The sequence below is a fragment of the Coffea arabica genome, chromosome 4e (genome assembly GCF_036785885.1).
Source record: "Coffea arabica cultivar ET-39 chromosome 4e, Coffea Arabica ET-39 HiFi, whole genome shotgun sequence".
Taxonomy (NCBI): Eukaryota; Viridiplantae; Streptophyta; class Magnoliopsida; order Gentianales; family Rubiaceae; genus Coffea; species Coffea arabica.
The window spans coordinates 15,707,361-15,730,270 of NC_092317.1; the positions used below are offsets into that span (position 1 = coordinate 15,707,361).

At 40.0% G+C, this 22,910-nt stretch overlaps 1 protein-coding gene across 1 annotated transcript; it reads right to left on the minus strand.

Moving 5' to 3' along the window:
- Nucleotides 1-7,721: 7,721 nt before the first annotated feature.
- LOC140005499 (uncharacterized) lies at nucleotides 7,722-11,250 on the minus strand. Its single transcript, XM_072046499.1, has 3 exons — nucleotides 10,442-11,250; nucleotides 8,436-10,298; nucleotides 7,722-7,752 (listed from the first exon to the last, which is right to left on the minus strand). The coding sequence occupies exons 1-3, from the start codon at nucleotides 11,248-11,250 to the stop codon at nucleotides 7,722-7,724; spliced, it is 2,703 nt and encodes a 900-aa protein (XP_071902600.1).
- Between the last annotated feature and the right edge of the window lie 11,660 nt (nucleotides 11,251-22,910).

Consider the following 22,910-nt stretch of genomic DNA (forward strand, 5'->3'; position numbering starts at 1 on the left):
GAAAACAAAGTAGACATGCAATTCTCACTTAGCACGTTGGATCACATAGAGAAATAAAACCATGGAAATAGAGGTTACCTCCCTTGCGATGGTAATGAAATGAAGGAAATATTAGCTTCAAAACAATAAAAGGGTCAAGGCACCACTTTAATCAAGAAATAATCACAAAAGATAAAAGTAATCATGAAATTGAATCAATTAAATCATGTAGACAACCCACATTTGGAAAGTCAAGACAAGAAAGGACTTGATTGCAAAAATTAACGAAGCTTTGGGGTCAAATTATAATCAGCACAAAGATTCGGGGTCACAATTAAAGCAAAACAAAGTTAGGGGTCTATTTGCAATTCAGTTAAAGACCCAATTGAAAGAAATTAAAAGTTTATAGGGCCATAGTGCAACAAAGGGAGACTTGGGGGCCAAAGTGCAATGCCAAAGAAAAATTCCATGCATGCAACGAAGGCTAAAGCCTTCTTTACTTCTGCAGTTTTCTGCTGCAACATTGCAGCTCAATTCACTCAAGTGAATGATTGCGCACTAACTCATCATTTAGTTACCAAACCCACACACATTTCCCAACATCATTAACCAAAGATGGATGACTACCCTCTGTATCCCATTCGATAGAATCCAATCAATGAAACAAGAAACAAGCACTCGCACAAGAGAAAATGCAGCGAGAATTTCTGCAATCAACAAAACAAACAAACAGGCTGCTGTATTTTTTTTAGCCGAAACCCATCTATGCGTGGAGTTAGTAGCCTGCCGTGCAATGGCTTCCTAAACTACAGACTTCATGAGCTGTAACAGATTGTGAAAGATTGCAGCAAAAATGAAAAATAAAGAAACTTGCGGCATGCAAAAATTGAAATAGCATTCTGCAAATTTCCAGCTACAGGCCGAAAGATTATCATGAGAAAAAATGGGAATGAATGCTTAGTGATTTGTCCATCCAAACTTCAAACTAAATAATCACACAATACAAATTTGACATCCAAACAAGCAAAACATAAAAGCAAACTCATGCAAAAAGACACGAAGAAGCTCATACATTCTGCAAATTCCAGCCACCATTCTTTCTACAACATTTCTCCAAGATTGGCTCTACCCAAGTATAAACCGAAAGGAAATGGAGTCCAAGCCGAATTATGCAGCTGGTCAATCACACACATTCAGGTAAACTCCAGCAGATTCCATGCACTTATCGACTAGAAACCAACAAGAAATCACAATTCAACAGGGGAAATATCACAGGAAACAAAAGATTAGAGCTCAAAACTTTCCCCCTTATACATTTTCTTCTCGGCTTCGCAAGTAAAAAAAAAAGAGGACTGAGTGCTTGCATTTGCATACTCCTAATGCCAAAACTTCTAACACAACAGGTTTCTTTTTTTATTCTAGTATTTACAACAGCTCAAAACTCAACATCTAACAGAACCAAAAGACTTAGGATGGGACCATGCAATTCTGGAAAATTTCTGCTATTGCAGCCGTAAACAACAAAGCATCATTTTTATCAAAAAACACAAACATAATCCATCTAAATATGATAGAACGTGCACTGAACATTCAACAAAAGAAATCAGCAACAAATGGCCAACCACAGCAGATTCTAACTCGCAAAACGAGAGGACAGATTCTTGATGAACATGAAAAAAGAGAGGGAAGATAAACGATGAAGAACATTAAAATTTCCACAAGAAAAGTCACGGAATACATGCTTTGAAAGCTTAAAGGATCTACGCCTGAAGAGAAACTAGAGCTTAAAAGAAAGAATAGCTTACAGTGATCTCTTTTTTGTTGGAGATTCACCACTGATGATGGCGGAATGAAGCCCTCTTGGTTTCTTGCAGAAAAAACACCAGATTCCTCTCCCTTCCTCCTTGCTCTCTCTCGCTGAAAGCTGCGTCTTTTCTGTTCTTAAAACCTGGCCGTCGCCTCTACTATTTCATTCCCTTTATCCATCCCCAGATTCTCGCTCTCTCCCTCTCTTTTTCTCTTCCTCACAATCTCAGCCGCCACACTTTTTCTATCCCTTTCTTCGTTCCTCCCTACTGCCCAGCCGAAGCTCTCCTTTCTAAACCTAGCCCGTTCTCAGCCGTCATGCCGTCACACCCTTTTTTTTTTTTCGTTGCGGCTGCTGTCTTCTTATATTTATACCAGACAACACCTCTCAAACCCTCACCTCAAGGGTGAGGATGAAAGTGGAGATTTCTTTTTCAACCCAGGCCATCCGATGAGCCTATGATTTTTTTTTCAAACTTCTGCCCTGCTGCCGCGATTTTGCTGTGCGCAGTTTTCTCTCTCTTTTTTTTTCAATCACTTAATTAATAATACCAAAATGACAATTTAAACAAACTTAAATAAAATATACCACATTAGTAACCAAAAGATAAAAAATAAAAAACTAAGATTTTCCTCTTTTTCCTCTTTTCCTTTTTCTTTTACTTTTTTTTTTCAAAGAAATAAAACATATCTTTCCCCAATTTTCTCTCTTTCTAGCAAAAATTTATGCTAAAAGTCTTATAATAATAAAAATAAATAAATAAATAGCTAAGAGAGCCCAAAATGAATACAAAATACAACTAAAAATAAAATAAAAAATAAAAAATAAAATAATAGATAATGATAATCTAAAAATACTAAAGTGCTATATAAATGCTAAAAGTCTAAGAACCAAAAATCATGGAATTAAGAGAATTATTGCTAAAAATAAAAACAAAATTAGGATAAAAATTATTTTAAAATTTGGTGTCTACAGTTTGCCCCTATTTGTCTGAGTTTTGGAAAAACTTGAGACAAAGAAGTAGACACCAAATACTTACCTGTGTTATTTGACCACAAAATGATTCCAACGGACAGGAATTTAAAACGGGACTGACCCGAACATGAATTTAAAACGGGAATGACCCGAACAGGAATTTGAAATGGGACTGACCCGAACAGGTAATTTAAAACGGGACTGACCCGAACAGGAATTCAAAACGGGACTGACCCGAACAAGGAATTTAAAACGGGACTGACCCGAACAGGAATTTAAAACGGGACTGACCCGAACAAGAAATTTAAAACGGGACTAACCCAAACAAGAAATTTAAAACGGGACTGACCCGAACATGAATTTAAAACGGGAATAACCCGAACAGGAATTTAAAACGGGACTGACCCGAACAAGAAATTTAAAACGGGACTGACCCGAACAGGAATTTAAAACGGGACTAACCCGAACAAGAAATTTAAAACGGGACTGACCCGAACAGGAATTTAAAACGGGACTAACCCGAACAGGAATTTAAAACGGGACTAACCCGAACAGGAATTTAAAACGGGACTGCACTGGGGAGGTTTAAACAATAAATTGAGTTTTTACCTGGGAGTGGTTCAAACTTTTTTGTACCAAGAGGGAGATTTGATCTCTGTGGCTGAAGTGATAGCTGATGTTGTTTCTTATGATCAAATTTTGCCAATAACATTATCACTTCGTCTTTGCTTACTGGGGAGCTGTTTCTGACATCAATTTAGGTGCGAAAAGGAGAGTGGTTGTTTTCGTTTGTAAACGTAACGTTCCTGCAAGAAAGAAGAAATAATGGACTTGTCACCATCATTTGATCCGGTTTGCCTTGAGAATCGTGTAAACATGAGTCTTGTGATGCTTTTGCCTCTGTTTTGCGGCGTCTAGCTTAGTCGAACTTGTAATTTTGAAACCTTTCAATTTCTGAGACTGATAAAGTACGTATTTACCACGTCACCAAATCTATGTAGCAGCTTTGTTGCATTTTACCCACTTTAGTAGATGATTGAACCCCTTATCCTTGCACAAACCCTAGGGTTTATCATCCATTCGAATCCCATGGTGAAAGAATGATGCATGAAAATTTGTCATATAAAAATCAATGATATATGCAAGATGATTCCTATGTCAGGCAAAGATGAGCATGTAAAAGAATGCAGACAACCACAAGCAGTCGAACGCAAATAATCGAGAGAAACCAAGAGGTTTATAAAGATACATTTTGCAACAGAATATTTGTAAAGAAAAATACAAATTTGGCCAACGAATATCATATTCAAGACTTTGGATATATTTGCTTCGGATTTCAATACTGGCAGAAGTGTCACAATCATGAGGGAAAGTCCAAATGAATCAGGTCACCAGCTGTTCCTTCTCGTGCTCGTCTTGTTGAGAAAACCTGCCTTGGCGCCCTTTCGGGTTTTCACCAAGGTTGCCCCCACCCTTTTTGTTTTTGTTTTGTCTTTTCCTTTTCTTTTTCCTTTTTTTCTTTTTTTTTTCTTTTTCCTTTTTCTTTTCTTTCGAGGCGCCCTTTCGGGTTTTCACCTAAAGAACAATGAAATATCTCAACCATGATCGACTCAGAAATATGAGTTAAAGATTTCTGGCATCAGTAAAATGCACTTCCCTTGTGAGATTAGGCGAAGGCATTATGGACATCACTTGCCAGTTGATTAACAAATTTCCTAATAGAAATACAACAAATGACGAAAGCCAGGACTTTGGGCTTTGTAATGAGGTCAGGTGGGGTGCTTTTCAAGAAAAGTTGAGGCTTGAAAGCGAATTTTTGATGCGAGGCGAAATAACTTGAGATTGCAATATTTTGAAAATGTCTCCGATTTTGAACGAAACTGAGGAAAATTTGCCCCAGTTTGATTGGATTTTCTCTCTTTGCATTTTCTTTATTGCATTTTCCTCACTTTTGCATTTTTCTTTAAAAACCGATCATCTCTCTTTCAAAATAAATTTGTCCCAGACTTTATCAAGTTTTGTTGTAAGCCCTGGCATTTCGCCACACGTTTCTGATAGCACTGACCATGACAGATAGCAATGAGCCGCTTTTCATCGATCAAAGGCCACACGTCAATTGCTCATGACGCTGCTTTATCCAATCAGCCTCCTCCAATTTAGCTTCCATGAGGATTCGTAGCGAAGGAATTTCAACTTCAGCTGGTAACACAGCTTCCATTCCATACATGAGTGAATATGGTGTTGCCCCGGTCGATGTCCGGATAGAAGTCCGATACGCCATTAATGCATAAGGCAACTTTTCATGCCAATCGCGATGCCTTTCAGTCATTTTGCGAATAATCTTCTTCAAATTCTTGTTTGCGGCTTCTACAGCTCCATTCATCTGAGGCCTATAAATGGCAGAGTTGCGGTGTCTGATCTTGAACTGCTCGCATAGTCCATCTACCATGTCATTGTTCAGATTCTTGGCGTTGTCTGTAATAAGCGTTTCGGGTACTCCAAAGCGACAGATGATGTGATCTCTCAAGAAATTGGCAACTACCTTCTTCGTTACATGTTTGAATGACTCCGCTTCAACCCATTTGGTAAAGTACTCAATTGTCACCAATATAAATCGATGTCCATTTGAAGCGGGAGGATCAATTGTACCAATCACGTCCATACCCCACATTGAACAGGGTCATGGGGCGATCATACTATGCAATTCAGTGGGTGGAGCATGTATAACGTCACCGTGCATTTGACATTTTATATATCTCCGGACAAAATCTATACAATCACGCTCCATAGTAAGCCAGAAATATCCGATTCTCATGATTTTCTTTGCTAGCAAATGGCCATTCATGTGAGGTCCACAAACGCCACTATGCACTTCTTTCATCATATATTGAGCTTCATCTTCATCAATGCACTTTAAAAGGTTCAAATCTGAGGTTCGTTTGTACAAAACTTCTCCACTCAAGAAAAATTTTGAAGCCATTCTACGCAGAAAACTCTTGTCCTTTGTACTAGCATGCAGAGGGTAAGATCCAGTTTTGAGAAACTCCTTAATATCATTATACCAAGGAATATTGTCAGAGGACTTGTCTACAACCCAACAGTGGGCAGGCTTGTCTTGAAGTTGAATCTGAATAGGTTCGATCCTCAATTCATCTGGATACTGGATCATAGAAGCTAAGGTGGCCAAAGCATCAGCAAATGCATTTCGGGCTCGCGGGAGATGTCTGAACTCCAAATTTTGAAATTGCTTGGCCAGAGTGAGCAAACTACAATGGTAGGGCAAAATTTTTGAATATTTGGTTATCCACTGCTTCAAGGTTTGGTGCACGAGCAAATCTGAATCACTAAAAACTATCAACTCTTTGATTTCCATTTCTAAAGCCATTTTGAGACCAAAAATGCAGGCTTCATATTCAGACATGTTGTTTGTGCAAGCAAATTGCAATTTGGCAGCGGCAGGGTAGTGCTTCCCTTCAGGTGAAACCAAAACAGCTGCAATTCCAGCTCCGAGAGAATTCGAAGCTCCATCGAAGAAAAGCCTCCATTCAGAGCTTTGCTCACTTATATCGTCTGTGGCGCCTACAAATAAGACTTTCTCATCAGGGAAATAAGTATGAAGTGGTTGATAATCATCGTCCCTTGGATTTTCTGCCAAATGATCAGCTATAGCTTGCCCCTTGACAGCCTTCTGTGAAGTGAAAATAATATCGAACTCTGAGAGAATTATCTGCCATTTGGCCAGACATCCAGTTAGCATCGGCTTCTCCAAGAGATACTTCAAAGGATCAGATCGGGAAAATAAGATAAGTGGTATGGCTCAACAGGTAGTGTCTCAGCTTTTGAACTGCCCAGGCCAATGCACAGCAGCTTTTCTCAATGAATGAATAATTAGCCTCATACTGCGTGAACTTCTTGCTTAAATAGTAAATGGCTTGCTCCTTCCTTCCAGAGTCATCATGCTGCCCGAGGACACAACCAACTGCTTCTTCAAGCACAGATAGGTACATGATTAATGGTCGACCCGGCTTGGGTGGCACCAAGACTGGCGGATGTAACAGATAATCCTTGATTTTATCAAAAGCTTGTTGGCATTCTTCACTCCAGTACAATGGCACATTTTTTCTCAACAATTTGAACAACGGCTCGCATGTGGCAGTTAGCTGGGCAATGAATCTCCCAATAAAATTGATCTTTCCTAAGAAACTTTTCACGTCCTTCTGAGTTTTCGGTACTGGCATATCTCGAATTGCTTTGATTTTTGCTGGATCTATCTCTATGCCTCTTTTACTGACAATGAAGCCCAACAATTTACCAGCTGGTGCCCCAAAGGCGCACTTTGCAGGATTTAGTTTCAAATTGTACTTTCGCAACCTTTCGAATAGCTTCTTCAAATCAACCAAATGGTTCTCTGCCCTTTTAGACTTGATTATGATGTCATCCACGTAGACCTCCATCTCCCGGTGGATCATATCATGAAATAGGGTGGTCATGGTCCTTTGATAAGTAGCTCCGGCATTTTTTAGACCAAATGGCATCACTCGGTAGCAAAATGTGCCCCAAGGGGTTATAAAAGCAGTCTTCTCCCTATCCTCTTCTGCCATCAAAATCTGGTGATATCCAGCGAAACAATCACAAAAAGATTCAATCTCATGCCCAGCGGTATTGTCCAGGAGAATGTGAATATTTGGCAGAGGAAAATCATCTTTAGGACTGGCCTTATTGAGGTCTCTATAATCAACACAAACTCGCACCTCTCCATTCTTTTTTGGGACAGGAACTGGATTCGAAAGCCAAATAGGGTAATGGGAAACAATGATAATGTTGGTTTTGAGCTATTTTTCAATTTGCTCCTTTATTTTGAGGCTCATATTTGGTTTGAATTTTCGGAGTTTTTGTTTTACGGGTGGAAAAGTAGGGTCTGTGGGCAACTTATGCACTACCACATCAGTTGAAATACCAGTCATATCATCATAGGACCATGCAAATACATCCTGGAGCACAGTAAAAAATTCAAGCATATCCTTTTTCTGCCTCTCATTCAAATGAATACTAACTTGCACCTCCTTAACTTCATCTTTAGTGCCAATGTTAACCTTTTCTGTTTCTTCCAGGTTCGGTTTTGGTTTCTCCTCATATTGTTCAAAGTCCTTTGCAAACGAATCGAATACCTCCTCATTATCACTCTCGCTTTGGAGCTCGGATTCCCAGACCTCCAAGTCGTGAGTGATATAGAGATTGCCATTATTGAATTCCATAATAGTGATATCCAAAGGGTCAAATAGTTTTATTTTTGGCCATCTGAAAGAATTAACGAATGTGGGATAATAAGCAAACAAACATACAACAAACAAATGAACAAGCAATATGACAGAAATATAAACAAACGAATAAACAAATCAACATGACAAGAACAACTTGTGCATTTTCATAAAACCTTTGATTGAAAGCGAGAACAAAAGAAAGCAAGCGAGAACGAAATGAAAACTTAACAATATTTTCACGTGCAAACTTTAGTCAAAGGTAAAAATGCTTTCATTAGCTATTTACAGATGCAGAAGTATTTTCATGAATTCGCATGAATGACAAACCCCTTTAGGTTTACCGAAACTCCTTCTGAATGGGCAGAAACTCGGCTGTCCAATTGGAAATTGATCCTTCAGGGATGTCGGGAAACTCGGCCTCATCTGGGAAACTGTCTTCAAATGTTGCCCCAACGAACAATTGGGCCAAACTAGTTTCGATTCCGTCAACTGGGTTAATCTCTGATGTGATCACCTCGGTTGGTCGTGGAAAAGTATAATGCAGTGGTGGAATATCAAAGGCCTTTTGCCTGCCTTCTTTCTCTGCTCTCTTGCGTTCCTTCGTTTCTTTGATGTCTTTAGCGGTTGGTCGGAAACCCAAACCGAATGAATCCTTTTTCTCCACAATTTCCACTGGTTTCAGCATTCCTTGTAGATCACGTCCCAGCCCTTTGTCAAACTCATATCCTCCGCAGATCATTTTCTTAGCGATCATGACACTGGCCTTTGACAGAGCTCGTTCCTCTTTTGTTATCCAACTAACAGAGACGATATCAGCTGTGCTATGAGGGGTTACTGTGGCGTTTCGGCTACTATCTTCTTTGGACCCAGAATCAGCAATCACGAGGCAATCCTCCTCGGCAAAGATAGTTATCAATTTGTCATTTACTATGAATTTCAACAATTGATGCAATGAAGAAGGCACAGCTCCGGACTTATGAATCCACGGCCTTCCAAGCAAAACATTGTAAACACTAGAAAAGTGCATAACTTGGCAGGCTATTTGAAACTGTGCCGGCCCCATCTCGACTACTAAATCTACTTCTCCTATAGGTTCTCTTTGTGCTCCATCAAAACCTCTAACTATGGTCGCTGAAGGCCTGAGCTTGATATCTTGCAACCCTAGCTTTTCCAAGGTACTCCAAGAACAGATATTAAGCGCAGATCCATTGTCAATCAACACCTTTGGCAAAATTTTCCCATTGCACCTCACAGCTATGTACAGAGCCTTGTTATGTCCGATGCCTTCCGCTGGTAACTCATCATCAGAGAAAGTGATTTGTTTTGTAAATAACACACTCCCAACTATATGTGAGAAATTAGCAACTGAGATGTCATTAGGGATTTGAGCTTTGGTCAACACTTCGAGCAACGCATCCCTATGCATATCCGAAGAAAAGAGCAGATCCAACATGGATATTTGGGCGGGCGACTTGCTTAGCTTCTCCACTACATTATATTCACTTCTTTGGAGCCTTTTAAGAAAATCCAAGGCTTTCTTCTCAATAATTGTTGGTTTAGCAGGCAGCTCGGCATTATTTGTTTGAATCGGAACGGTAGCTCCAAACGGACTTGCAATCCTCCCTGATCTAGTGACCACTGACACCTCTTCTTTGGCAATTGACTTTTCTCCAATTTGTATGACAGGTTCATCGTAGTTCCATGGCACTCGCTGTAAACTCAGAACAGGCTCCTGCTCTGGGAATTCGATGACCACTGGCTCCAAAGCCTTGCTTTCAGCTACAGTGAGATCCAAAATAAAAGGCCTTTTATCCTCCTCAAATGGCACCTCTATTACAAATGGTTGGTCTGTGACCCCAAACACCTCAGCTTCCCTTTCCAATTTTTGGACTTGCTCCTCATACTCTGCGTCGTCCAGAATGACCCCAATGGTATTAGTGTGTTCCGGCAAGGGGTTCCTATTTATATTCGGCCCTTGTGCCTCCTTTTTCCTGATTACAATCTCTCCGGCTTCAATCATATCTTGAATTCTATGCTTAAGAGCCTTGCAATCAACAGTTGAATGTCCGGGTGCCCCTGAATGATAAGCACAGACGGCTTGTGGGTTATACCCAACGTATATGCCATATGGATAGGTCGGAGGGGGTACCGTGCCAATCTTTCCGGCGGCCTTCAACTGGTCATACAATTGGTCTAGAGGCCTGCCTAAATCGGTAAATGTACGGCTACGGGATTGGTTGTAAGGTTCAGGAGGTTGAGGATGGCTATAAACAGGTCTATTTTGGGGAGGAAATCTTGCGTTATATGGAGAGCGATGTCAATTTTGGAGTGGATTTGGTTGAGAGATTTGAAAAGGGGCTAAAGGTGGGTTAGGATAGCTTGGGCGAGGTCGAGGGTGATGGATATTGGTAATATATACATGGTGCGGGTTTGAATAATAAGGGTAATGTGGTTGGTAGGTTGGATTGTGTTGATATCGGGGTTTGGGTGAAGGGTTCTGGTTCCAGATAAAAGTTGCCTCCTCCTCTTTCTTTTTAAACTGCGGCTTCTTTCCACTGCTCCCTTCCCTTGCAAACCTTCTACTTGTGATTTTAGGGCAGAGACGTTGACAATTTTTTCGGCTCTCACAAAATCATCATACTCTTCGAGTTTATTCACAATCGCAGCAAATGTACACCCAGTCATACGGAAGATTTCTTCGAAGTATGGAGGATCATGCGCCTTTATGAAAGTGCGAATAATTTCATCTTCAATCATCGGAGGCTCAACCTTGGCAGCTATCTTCCTCCATCTTTTGGCGTATGTCTTATGATCTTCAGATGGTCGCCTCTTGGTGCCTTCCAAAGTAGTTCTGGTCGGTGCTAGCTCACAGTTATATTCGTATTGTCTGATGAAGGCGTTGGACAGATCAAGCCAAGTCTTCACCTTCTCTGGCTTTAAGTTTGAATACCAATCGAGGGCGTCTCCTTCTAGACTCTCTGGAAATAACCTTAATGGCAAATTTTCGTCATCCACCGGTCTGCCCAACTTGTTGGCAAACAAACACAAGTGTGTCTTAGGATTGCCTGTACCATCATATTTATTGAACTTCGGGGTCTTGAACCCCACGGGCAGCTGTACATTTGGAAACAGGCACAGATCATCGTAGTCTAACACCCCTTGTTTGCTTAAACCTTGGCTTTTCCTGATGAATTCATCGAAACGATCCAACCGCTTAAGTAACTTCATATCAACCGGGGCAGACGACTATCCCATTTCTGGCTTGGTTTGAACAGTGTGCTCCGACGCAACAGGCTCTGCGGTAGTCTGATAAAAAGCTTGTGGATCCAGAGGCATGTTTGGACCACCTTGACCACCCTGAGGCTGAAATCCTTCCCCATAAGGAGGATAGAATGGAGGATTTTGAGTGTAAGTATACTGCGGGTTGAAAACTCCCTCAAAAGCGATTTGAATTGGAGGAATGACAAATGGTTCGGATTCCGGTTGTTTGACGGGCGCAGGCTCGGGCTGCACTCCACTACTAATGAGCTCGTCGATCAACTTCTTTTGGGCGGCCGTCTCAGACGCCATTTCCCCAAATTTGGTGAGCAATTCAGTCAACTGAACCCCGGGACTTGTGGCTTCCGGCTGGGTAGTTGCAGCGGTCTTATCAGACGATTCTGGTTGAGAACTCATGTCTACACGATTCCTTTGGGCTTTACTTCGGGATCGTGTAATAATGGGGCTTTTCCGAGAAGCTATTTTGAAACTTTACCTGAGGATGCAAAAGACATCTTTAGATAAACTAATCGTTACTAGCTTTCTGCAACTTATTCAAAAAAGAAAAAGAAAAAGACATGAGTTAGTGATTGTTCAAACAATTCAGATGCATGTCCTACGGGGGGACCCTTTTTGTGCCAAGGGTAGGCCTAGCATGATGCAACACCTTCGAAATGGGACCCGTAACACAAACCTGTTTTTGACAACAATTCCAAATGAGTGCAAAAGAAAAATCGCTTTCATTGATAAACTTGCCAATATTTACATCATGTCACGAAGACGATTCCGTACAAGATTGCCAAAACTTCTAAGCCTATCTAATACAGAGTCCCTGGTTTCTCTAGTATATGGAATTCTAATACGTTCAGCTTGGTCATATAATTCTCCGCATTTCCTTTTCAGCTCTTGACGCTTTTCTCGTTCATTTTCATACAATTGCTTGTTTTGCTCCGCCATCCCTTTGTATGTTTCGACAGACTTAATTAATTGCAGAATTTCCTTATCCTTTGCTTCTATAATGGCTTTCAACCTTCCCACCTCCTCGGTTGGTTCATCTTGTGTTTCTTGTGTGGCGGACCTTCTCACCCAATTTTCGTATTGCGGAGTGGTCAATCCCCTTTGTTTGAGTTCCGGAATGTACTTGACGCGTTCGTCGTCGGACAACGTTTCCCAGGCCTCATTAATAGGGGTCTTCCTCGAAATTTCTTTCGGACATATTCCTTTGTCGAAAATGATGATAAATGTAGTCAGATCAACTGCAGGCGGCACATCTTGGACTCGCCCTAATTGTCGGAGAAACCTCCTCGGATTGTATGCCATGATACCCTGAGTACCCAATAAAGGAACGAAATCGGATGCCTTGGTGCGAAGAACAGGTTTGACACAATTGGTCCAATCCAATACCCATCTAACATTTTGATTGGTCACATTCGTCAAGAAGTCCACAAACTCGGATGCATTACACGGCAAACTACTGCTATTAATCCTCTTGTGATGTGTGATTACCCAGTTATATCCGGACATTGGTAGACTCTCGGGAATAGACGGTCGTCTCATGAATTGCTCCATCCCCCATACATGTAAGATCAAATTTGAACCACAAAAGAACTTTTCCCCTCTCTGACAGGTAGTGCAAGCTACGAAGATATCCGCCAAAATAATTGGAACAATAGAACACTGTTTATCTTTTATTCCTAGAAACAAGTCATACAAGATTTTAGTGAGCTTAAAGGCTATCTTTTTGTCTTTCCTAGGGAAAAAATAGGTTCCAGCCATAACCAATCCATACACCCAAACTCTCTTTCGTTCCCATATTTCCTTGGAAGTAAATGAGAAATCTCCCAGGTGCCTCTCAAAACCATCCCTTAATGCGAATCGATCAAATAAGAACTTTACCTCTATATTTTGGTCCGACCCTTGAATCGTTGATTCCTTTAATCCGGTGAAACGATAAAATTCGACCTTGTTAGACACTAGTGGAAATATCACGGCAGTTCCCTGAATTGGCAAATTAAGAAATCCGGCAACCTCCTCAATTGTTATGGTCATTTCCTTTTTCCCAAGTCTAAATGCGGAATAAGTGGAATCCCACAAATGCATCAAGGCTTCTACCAAATAGCCATCGGACTTAATATCCTTGAAATCCCCAACGGGTCCTAATCGAGCGGCTACTTGGTTGATTTCACTAGGTGAAAGGAATGTGGGCCACCTTTGTACCTCCAACGGTACTACCAACATCTGTTGGACTCGGCGAGGGCTTTCCATCTAGGAACAAAAATCGGTGTCAAATACCTTACCTACGGGTCCCACTTCTCTGGTTAAACATGAATTTAAACGTGTAAATCCCAAGATAGGGTTAAATACCCACGGGAATATAGGGTTGGCTTATCCCTAATGTGGGATTCCCTAAATGGCATTCCCTTTCTATGGTTTATGCGTGATGCCTGTTTATTACAGCAGTAAAATATGCAATTTGAAATGAAACATGACCTAAGGGCCCCTTTATTTGCCAGGGTAAGCCTAAAATGATATGACATTATTAATTTATGAACGAAATATGCCAAAATTTCTTAAACGTGCAGTAGCCTATCTACAAGGGTAGGTTCTAAAAGAAGGTCATGCCAGACCTCTTATTTGCTAGGGTTTGTGAATGCAATGGGGACACAAAACCAAAAAAAGTTAGTTCAGATAGATAAATACACATAACACATTGTAGCAACGAAATCAATACAAAGAAATAAAGCAATAAAAGGGAGAAAGGGGTTGGACCCCTCCCCTCGTGAATAGTGTCCCTAATAGGGTAAGACAGACGCTATCCTAGGTAAAACTATAATGGATGCATGAGGTTTGGGCTCACTAATGCATCTAGACTCGATAGGTTTTAGGTTCCCGAGCCTTCAGACTTAGAAACCAAAGGTCATCAATCCCAAGGTTCTTTGTCGGTGGCTCGAGCGATTCCCCAGACACTGCTACGCACACGTCGTGTCACGGCCACATGTCTGAGTGAATCTATCAAAAATCCCTCAATCTTCGACTAAAAGTTAAAGGCTATTAGCCCAAAGTTTAAAGCGGAAGATTGAGTGACCCCTCGAACCATGCTACGCACACGTCGTGTCACGGTCACATGTCCAAGTGGGTCACCTAAAATCCTAATAAGGTGGAGTGGCGTGACAAGCCATTAAAAGAAAATAAATGAGGGGTAAAACTTAAAGCGTATGCACGTATGCTAGTGCTCGTTTGGAGGGGAGGGATCAAGAACCAACGCGAGGCTCTAGGGTATGTCCCCCACCCAAATGCAATGCAAAGCGCGAGATAAAACAAGTACAACATACATTCAAATAACCAATCATACATACATGAGTGAGGGAGTAGTTTGATACGCGCGCGAGGCAAAAAGTCCTAAAAAGGAAAAATGCAATCCTAAACATCCAAATGCTATGCATAAAAGGGTAAAAAAAGGAAAAGAATAGCTAAATCAAATGCTTGGACCCACTTAGGAAGTCCCCAGTGGAGTCGACAAACTGTCTCGCCCCACTTTTTGAGATGTGAAAGTGGTGTGTGGGATATGTATGTGAACGTGTGTGAAAATGAAAATAAAAGGCCGTGGGATTGTGAAATGCGACGGTTTGGCCAAACAAAGTTTAAAAAAGGGTTTTTTTAATGAAAAATGGAGTCGCCACTTGGTATAGAGTTAGGGTGTACCAAGTCACCCAAAAAGTGATTTTTTTTGGAAAAGAAAAGGGAACAAACCCTTTTTTAAAGAATTTTTTAGGTCTACGCAACCAAAGAATGGGATCGGGGGTCACATTTGATAAGGGAGAAGGCAAAGGCAAAGCCTAAGGCACTCCCTTACCCTAGCCAAGGCTAGTTGCGTGACTTAGCCCCACTTTTCCTAATTCTTCTACCCAAAATATGTGTTGCATGTTGGATGTGACTAATGGATATGAAAAAAAAATGCAATCCTAAATCTAAAATGTCTCTTATGAGGCTTTTTGGTCCCAATCACATGAGTTGTGATGGCCAATAAGGAAAACTCTCATAGAGGTCATGGGTAATGCAAATGAGGACCCAAATATGAATGCAAGTGTGAAAATGTAAGAGGAATGCAAAAATAAAATACCATAAAAACACAAATGTAAGTGCAAGTGTGCCAATGAAAGAAAAGTGCAAGTGTGCAAATGTAAGAAAAGTGCATGTGTGCCAATTGAGAAAATAAAAGTGTTTGTGTGCAAGTGGAATGAAAACATGGTATAATAGTAGTAAATGCATCTAGGTACAATTGGGTGCAATTTGTGAGGTAGAAAATAAATAAGTGATAGGGAAAGAAGATAAATGTGTGAACATGGCATGAGGAGTGAGAAAAATATAAGTAGTGAGAAAATGTAAAAAAATGAAAAAAAGTGATATGGTAAAATGGAGGTGCACGAACCTAGAGGAGTGCATCAAGTCGGGTACGGGAATGACTCCTAACTTCATGATTTTGATTTTCCCTTTGATTAGAAGGAAGAACTAGCGTGCTAAGGCTATTTTGCAGCCACACTCGCTCGTTTCCCTTACCGAAAGGGGACTCTCAAACAAATGTACCCTATAACTAGCATGAGGATGCAAAAGCCTAAAATGAAGGGGAAAGGATTGGAGGATCATGCCAAATGCTAGAAAACTAAGAAAAAATGTATGAAATGTAGTGAAACATGCAAGTATGTACTAACGAGAAGGGGCCCTATTAGGTCTAGCGTTGGACTAGCCCATATCTACGCTCTCTCACAAGCATTGGACTTGCAAGAGCTCGAGGGGACAACCATGACTAGCATTGGACTAGCCACGGTTACGTGCATTTGCATCCATCATACACATATGTAAGTAATGTGCATAATTAAAGCAAGTAGACATGTAAGCACGTAATTCACATAACACATAAGCATGGTATCTAGATGCAAGGCCTAAGAAAGCAAGAACACATAGCAAGAAATCATGCAAATCACACTAATGAACCTATTACATTGGCTAACTAAAACAAATGGGGAAGGGGAAAAGTGAATAAAAATGCTCTCCAAGCCCTATCTATTACAAGCCAAGAGGTGTACACATACCCCATAAAAGAATAACTTAATAAAAGCAAAAGTAAATGAAATAAATGAAAGGAATTAAGGAAAGGCAAGGAAAACAAAGTAGACATGCAATTCTCACTTAGCACGTTGGATCACATAGAGAAATAAAACCATGGAAATAGAGGTTACCTCCCTTGCGATGGTAATGAAATGAAGGAAATATTAGCTTCAAAACAATAAAAGGGTCAAGGCACCACTTTAATCAAGAAATAATCACAAAAGATAAAAGTAATCATGAAATTGAATCAATTAAATCATGTAGACAACCCACATTTGGAAAGTCAAGACAAGAAAGGACTTGATTGCAAAAATTAACGAAGCTTTGGGGTCAAATTATAATCAGCACAAAGATTCGGGGTCACAATTAAAGCAAAACAAAGTTAGGGGTCTATTTGCAATTCAGTTAAAGACCCAATTGAAAGAAATTAAAAGTTTATAGGGCCATAGTGCAACAAAGGGAGACTTGGGGGCCAAAGTGCAATGCCAAAGAAAAATTCCATGCATGCAACGAAGGCTAAAGCCTTCTTTACTTCTGCAGTTTTCTGCTGCAACATTGCAGCTCAATTCACTCAAGTGAATGATTGCGCACTAACTCATCATTTAGTTACCAAACCCACACACATTTCCCAACATCATTAACCAAAGATGGATGACTACCCTCTGTATCCCATTCGATAGAATCCAATCAATGAAACAAGAAACAAGCACTCGCACAAGAGAAAATGCAGCGAGAATTTCTGCAATCAACAAAACAAACAAACAGGCTGCTGTATTTTTTTTAGCCGAAACCCATCTATGCGTGGAGTTAGTAGCCTGCCGTGCAATGGCTTCCTAAACTACAGACTTCATGAGCTGTAACAGATTGTGAAAGATTGCAGCAAAAATGAAAAATAAAGAAACTTGCGGCATGCAAAAATTGAAATAGCATTCTGCAAATTTCCAGCTACAGGCCGAAAGATTATCATGAGAAAAAATGGGAATGAATGCTTAGTGATTTGTCCATCCAAACTTCAAACTAAATAATCACACAATACAAATTTGACATCCAAACAAGCAAAACATAAAAGCAAACTCATGCAAAAAGACACGAAGAAGCTCATACATTCTGCAAATTCCAGCCACCATTCTTTCTACAACATTTCTCCAAGATTGGCTCTACCCAAGTATAAACCGAAAGGAAATGGAGTCCAAGCCGAATTATGCAGCTGGTCAATCACACACATTCAGGTAAACTCCAGCAGATTCCATGCACTTATCGACTAGAAACCAACAAGAAATCACAATTCAACAGGGGAAATATCACAGGAAACAAAAGATTAGAGCTCAAAACTTTCCCCCTTATACATTTTCTTCTCGGCTTCGCAAGTAAAAAAAAAAGAGGACTGAGTGCTTGCATTTGCATACTCCTAATGCCAAAACTTCTAACACAACAGGTTTCTTTTTTTATTCTAGTATTTACAACAGCTCAAAACTCAACATCTAACAGAACCAAAAGACTTAGGATGGGACCATGCAATTCTGGAAAATTTCTGCTATTGCAGCCGTAAACAACAAAGCATCATTTTTATCAAAAAACACAAACATAATCCATCTAAATATGATAGAACGTGCACTGAACATTCAACAAAAGAAATCAGCAACAAATGGCCAACCACAGCAGATTCTAACTCGCAAAACGAGAGGACAGATTCTTGATGAACATGAAAAAAGAGAGGGAAGATAAACGATGAAGAACATTAAAATTTCCACAAGAAAAGTCACGGAATACATGCTTTGAAAGCTTAAAGGATCTACGCCTGAAGAGAAACTAGAGCTTAAAAGAAAGAATAGCTTACAGTGATCTCTTTTTTGTTGGAGATTCACCACTGATGATGGCGGAATGAAGCCCTCTTGGTTTCTTGCAGAAAAAACACCAGATTCCTCTCCCTTCCTCCTTGCTCTCTCTCGCTGAAAGCTGCGTCTTTTCTGTTCTTAAAACCTGGCCGTCGCCTCTACTATTTCATTCCCTTTATCCATCCCCAGATTCTCGCTCTCTCCCTCTCTTTTTCTCTTCCTCACAATCTCAGCCGCCACACTTTTTCTATCCCTTTCTTCGTTCCTCCCTACTGCCCAGCCGAAGCTCTCCTTTCTAAACCTAGCCCGTTCTCAGCCGTCATGCCGTCACACCCTTTTTTTTTTTTCGTTGCGGCTGCTGTCTTCTTATATTTATACCAGACAACACCTCTCAAACCCTCACCTCAAGGGTGAGGATGAAAGTGGAGATTTCTTTTTCAACCCAGGCCATCCGATGAGCCTATGATTTTTTTTTCAAACTTCTGCCCTGCTGCCGCGATTTTGCTGCGCGCAGTTTTCTCTCTCTCTTTTTTTCAATCACTTAATTAATAATACCAAAATGACAATTTAAACAAACTTAAATAAAATATACCACATTAGTAACCAAAAGATAAAAAATAAAAAACTAAGATTTTCCTCTTTTTCCTCTTTTCCTTTTTCTTTTACTTTTTTTTTCAAAGAAATAAAACATATCTTTCCCCAATTTTCTCTCTTTCTAGCAAAAATTTATGCTAAAAGTCTTATAATAATAAAAATAAATAAATAAATAGCTAAGAGAGCCCAAAATGAATACAAAATACAACTAAAAATAAAATAAAAAATAAAAAATAAAATAATAGATAATGATAATCTAAAAATACTAAAGTGCTATATAAATGCTAAAAGTCTAAGAACCAAAAATCATGGAATTAAGAGAATTATTGCTAAAAATAAAAACAAAATTAGGATAAAAATTATTTTAAAATTTGGTGTCTACAGTTTGCCCCTATTTGTCTGAGTTTTGGAAAAACTTGAGACAAAGAAGTAGACACCAAATACTTACCTGTGTTATTTGACCACAAAATGATTCCAACGGACAGGAATTTAAAACGGGACTGACCCGAACATGAATTTAAAACGGGAATGACCCGAACAGGAATTTGAAACGGGACTGACCCGAACAGGTAATTTAAAACGGGACTGACCCGAACAGGAATTCAAAACGGGACTGACCCGAACAAGGAATTTAAAACGGGACTTAAAACGGGACTGACCCGAACAAGAAATTTAAAACGGGACTGACCCGAACAAAAATTTAAAACGGGACTGACCCGAACAAGAAATTTAAAACGGGACTGAACCCGAACAAGAAATTTAAAACGGGACTGAACCCGAACAAGAAATTTAAAACGGGAATGAACCCGAACAGGAATTTAAAACGGGACTGACCCGAACAAGAAATTTAAAACGGGACTGACCCGAACAGGGGAACAGGAATTTAAAACGGGACTGCACTGGGGAGGTTTAAACAATAAATTGAGTTTTTACCTGGGAGTGGTTCAAACTTTTTTGTACCAAGAGGGAGATTTGATCTCTGTGGCTGAAGTGATAGCTGATGTTGTTTCTTATGATCAAATTTTGCCAATAACATTATCACTTCGTCTTTGCTTACTGGGGAGCTGTTTCTGACATCGATTTAGGTGCGAAAAGGAGAGTGGTTGTTTTCGTTTGTAAACGTAACGTTCCTGCAAGAAAGAAGAAATAATGGACTTGTCACCATCATTTGATCCGGTTTGCCTTGAGAATCGTGTAAACATGAGTCTTGTGATGCTTTTGCCTCTGTTTTGCGGCGTCTAGCTTAGTCGAACTTGTAATTTTGAAACCTTTCAATTTCTGAGACTGATAAAGTACGTATTTACCACGTCACCAAATCTATGTAGCAGCTTTGTTGCATTTTACCCACTTTAGTAGATGATTGAACCCCTTATCCTTGCACAAACCCTAGGGTTTATCATCCATTCGAATCCCATGGTGAAAGAATGATGCATGAAAATTTGTCATATAAAAATCAATGATATATGCAAGATGATTCCTATGTCAGGCAAAGATGAGCATGTAAAAAAATGCAGACAACCACAAGCAGTCGAACGCAAATAATCGAGAGAAACCAAGAGGTTTATAAAGATACATTTTGCAACAGAATATTTGTAAAGAAAAATACAAATTTGGCCAACGAATATCATATTCAAGACTTTGGATATATTTGCTTCGGATTTCAATACTGGTAGAAGTGTCACAATCATGAGGGAAAGTCCAAATGAATCAGGTCACCAGCTGTTCCTTCTCGTGCTCGTCTTGTTGAGAAAACCTGCCTTGGCGCCCTTTCGGGTTTTCACCAAGGTTGCCCCCACCCTTTTTGTTTTTGTTTTGTCTTTTCCTTTTCTTTTCCCTTTTTTTCTTTTTTTTTTCTTTTTCCTTTTTCTTTTCTTTCGAGGCGCCCTTTCGGGTTTTCACCTAAAGAACAATGAAATATCTCAACCATGATCGACTCAGAAATATGAGTTAAAGATTTCTGGCATCAGTAAAATGCACTTCCCTTGTGAGATTAGGCGAAGGCATTATGGACATCACTTGCCAGTTGATTAACAAATTTCCTAATAGAAATACAACAAATGACGAAAGCCAGGACTTTGGGCTTTGTAATGAGGTCAGGTGGGGTGCTTTTCAAGAAAAGTTGAGGCTTGAAAGCGAATTTTTGATGCGAGGCGAAATAACTTGAGATTGCAATATTTTGAAAATGTCTCCGATTTTGAACGAAACTGAGGAAAATTTGCCCCAGTTTGATTGAATTTTCTCTCTTTGCATTTTCTTTATTGCATTTTCCTCACTTTTGCATTTTTCTTTAAAAACTAAATTTGCCCCAGTGTGGGGTTCTCTTTTCTTTTTGATCATCTCTCTTTCAAAATAAATTTGTCCCAGTGTGGGGTTTGCAATTCTCAGGGGTTATCAAGTGAAAATTTGTCAATTCTGATGGCTCAAAGGGGACAAGTAGAGATAAAATGTTTTAAGTGTAAAAGAAGATGGCCTGACTTGCATTTCGCCGTTTGCATGAATTTCTAAAGAAAATTTGCATGATCAAATGAAAAACTTCTTGCACATGTCTGAGTTGATGGGTTGAGGGAATGTTCGTCCATCCATTTCTGCCAAAATAAGTGCTCCGCCAGGTAATACCTTTTGGACAATGAACGGCCCTTGCCAATTTGGAGCAAATTTGCCTTTAGCTTCATCTTGCATCGGCAAAATTCGCTTTAGTACTTTGTCTCCTTCTTCGAATACACGCCGATGGACTTTTTTGTTGTAAGCCCGGGCCACACGTTTCTGATAGCACTGACCATGACAGATAGCAATGAGCCGCTTTTCATCGATCAAAGTCAATTGCTCATGACGCTGCTTTATCCAATCAGCCTCCTCCAATTTAGCTTCCATGAGGATTCGTAGCGAAGGAATTTCAACTTCAGCTGGTAACACAGCTTCCATTCCATACATGAGTGAATATGGTGTTGCCCCGGTCGATGTCCGGATAGAAGTCCGATACGCCATTAATGCATAAGGCAACTTTTCATGCCAATCGCGATGCCTTTCAGTCATTTTGCGAATAATCTTCTTCAAATTCTTGTTTGCGGCTTCTACAGCTCCATTCATCTGAGGCCTATAAATGGCAGAGTTGCGGTGTCTGATCTTGAACTGCTCGCATAGTCCATCTACCATGTCATTGTTCAGATTCTTGGCGTTGTCTGTAATAAGCGTTTCGGGTACTCCAAAGCGACAGATGATGTGATCTCTCAAGAAATTGGCAACTACCTTCTTCGTTACATGTTTGAATGACTCCGCTTCAACCCATTTGGTAAAGTACTCAATTGTCACCAATATAAATCGATGTCCATTTGAAGCGGGAGGATCAATTGTACCAATCACGTCCATACCCCACATTGAACAGGGTCATGGGGCGATCATACTATGCAATTCAGTGGGTGGAGCATGTATAACGTCACCGTGCATTTGACATTTTATATATCTCCGGACAAAATCTATACAATCACGCTCCATAGTAAGCCAGAAATATCCGATTCTCATGATTTTCTTTGCTAGCAAATGGCCATTCATGTGAGGTCCACAAACGCCACTATGCACTTCTTTCATCATATATTGAGCTTCATCTTCATCAATGCACTTTAAAAGGTTCAAATCTGAGGTTCGTTTGTACAAAACTTCTCCACTCAAGAAAAATTTTGAAGCCATTCTACGCAGAAAACTCTTGTCCTTTGTACTAGCATGCAGAGGGTAAGATCCAGTTTTGAGAAACTCCTTAATATCATTATACCAAGGAATATTGTCAGAGGACTTGTCTACAACCCAACAGTGGGCAGGCTTGTCTTGAAGTTGAATCTGAATAGGTTCGATCCTCAATTCATCTGGATACTGGATCATAGAAGCTAAGGTGGCCAAAGCATCAGCAAATGCATTTCGGGCTCGCGGGAGATGTCTGAACTCCAAATTTTGAAATTGCTTGGCCAGAGTGAGCAAACTACAATGGTAGGGCAAAATTTTTGAATATTTGGTTATCCACTGCTTCAAGGTTTGGTGCACGAGCAAATCTGAATCACTAAAAACTATCAACTCTTTGATTTCCATTTCTAAAGCCATTTTGAG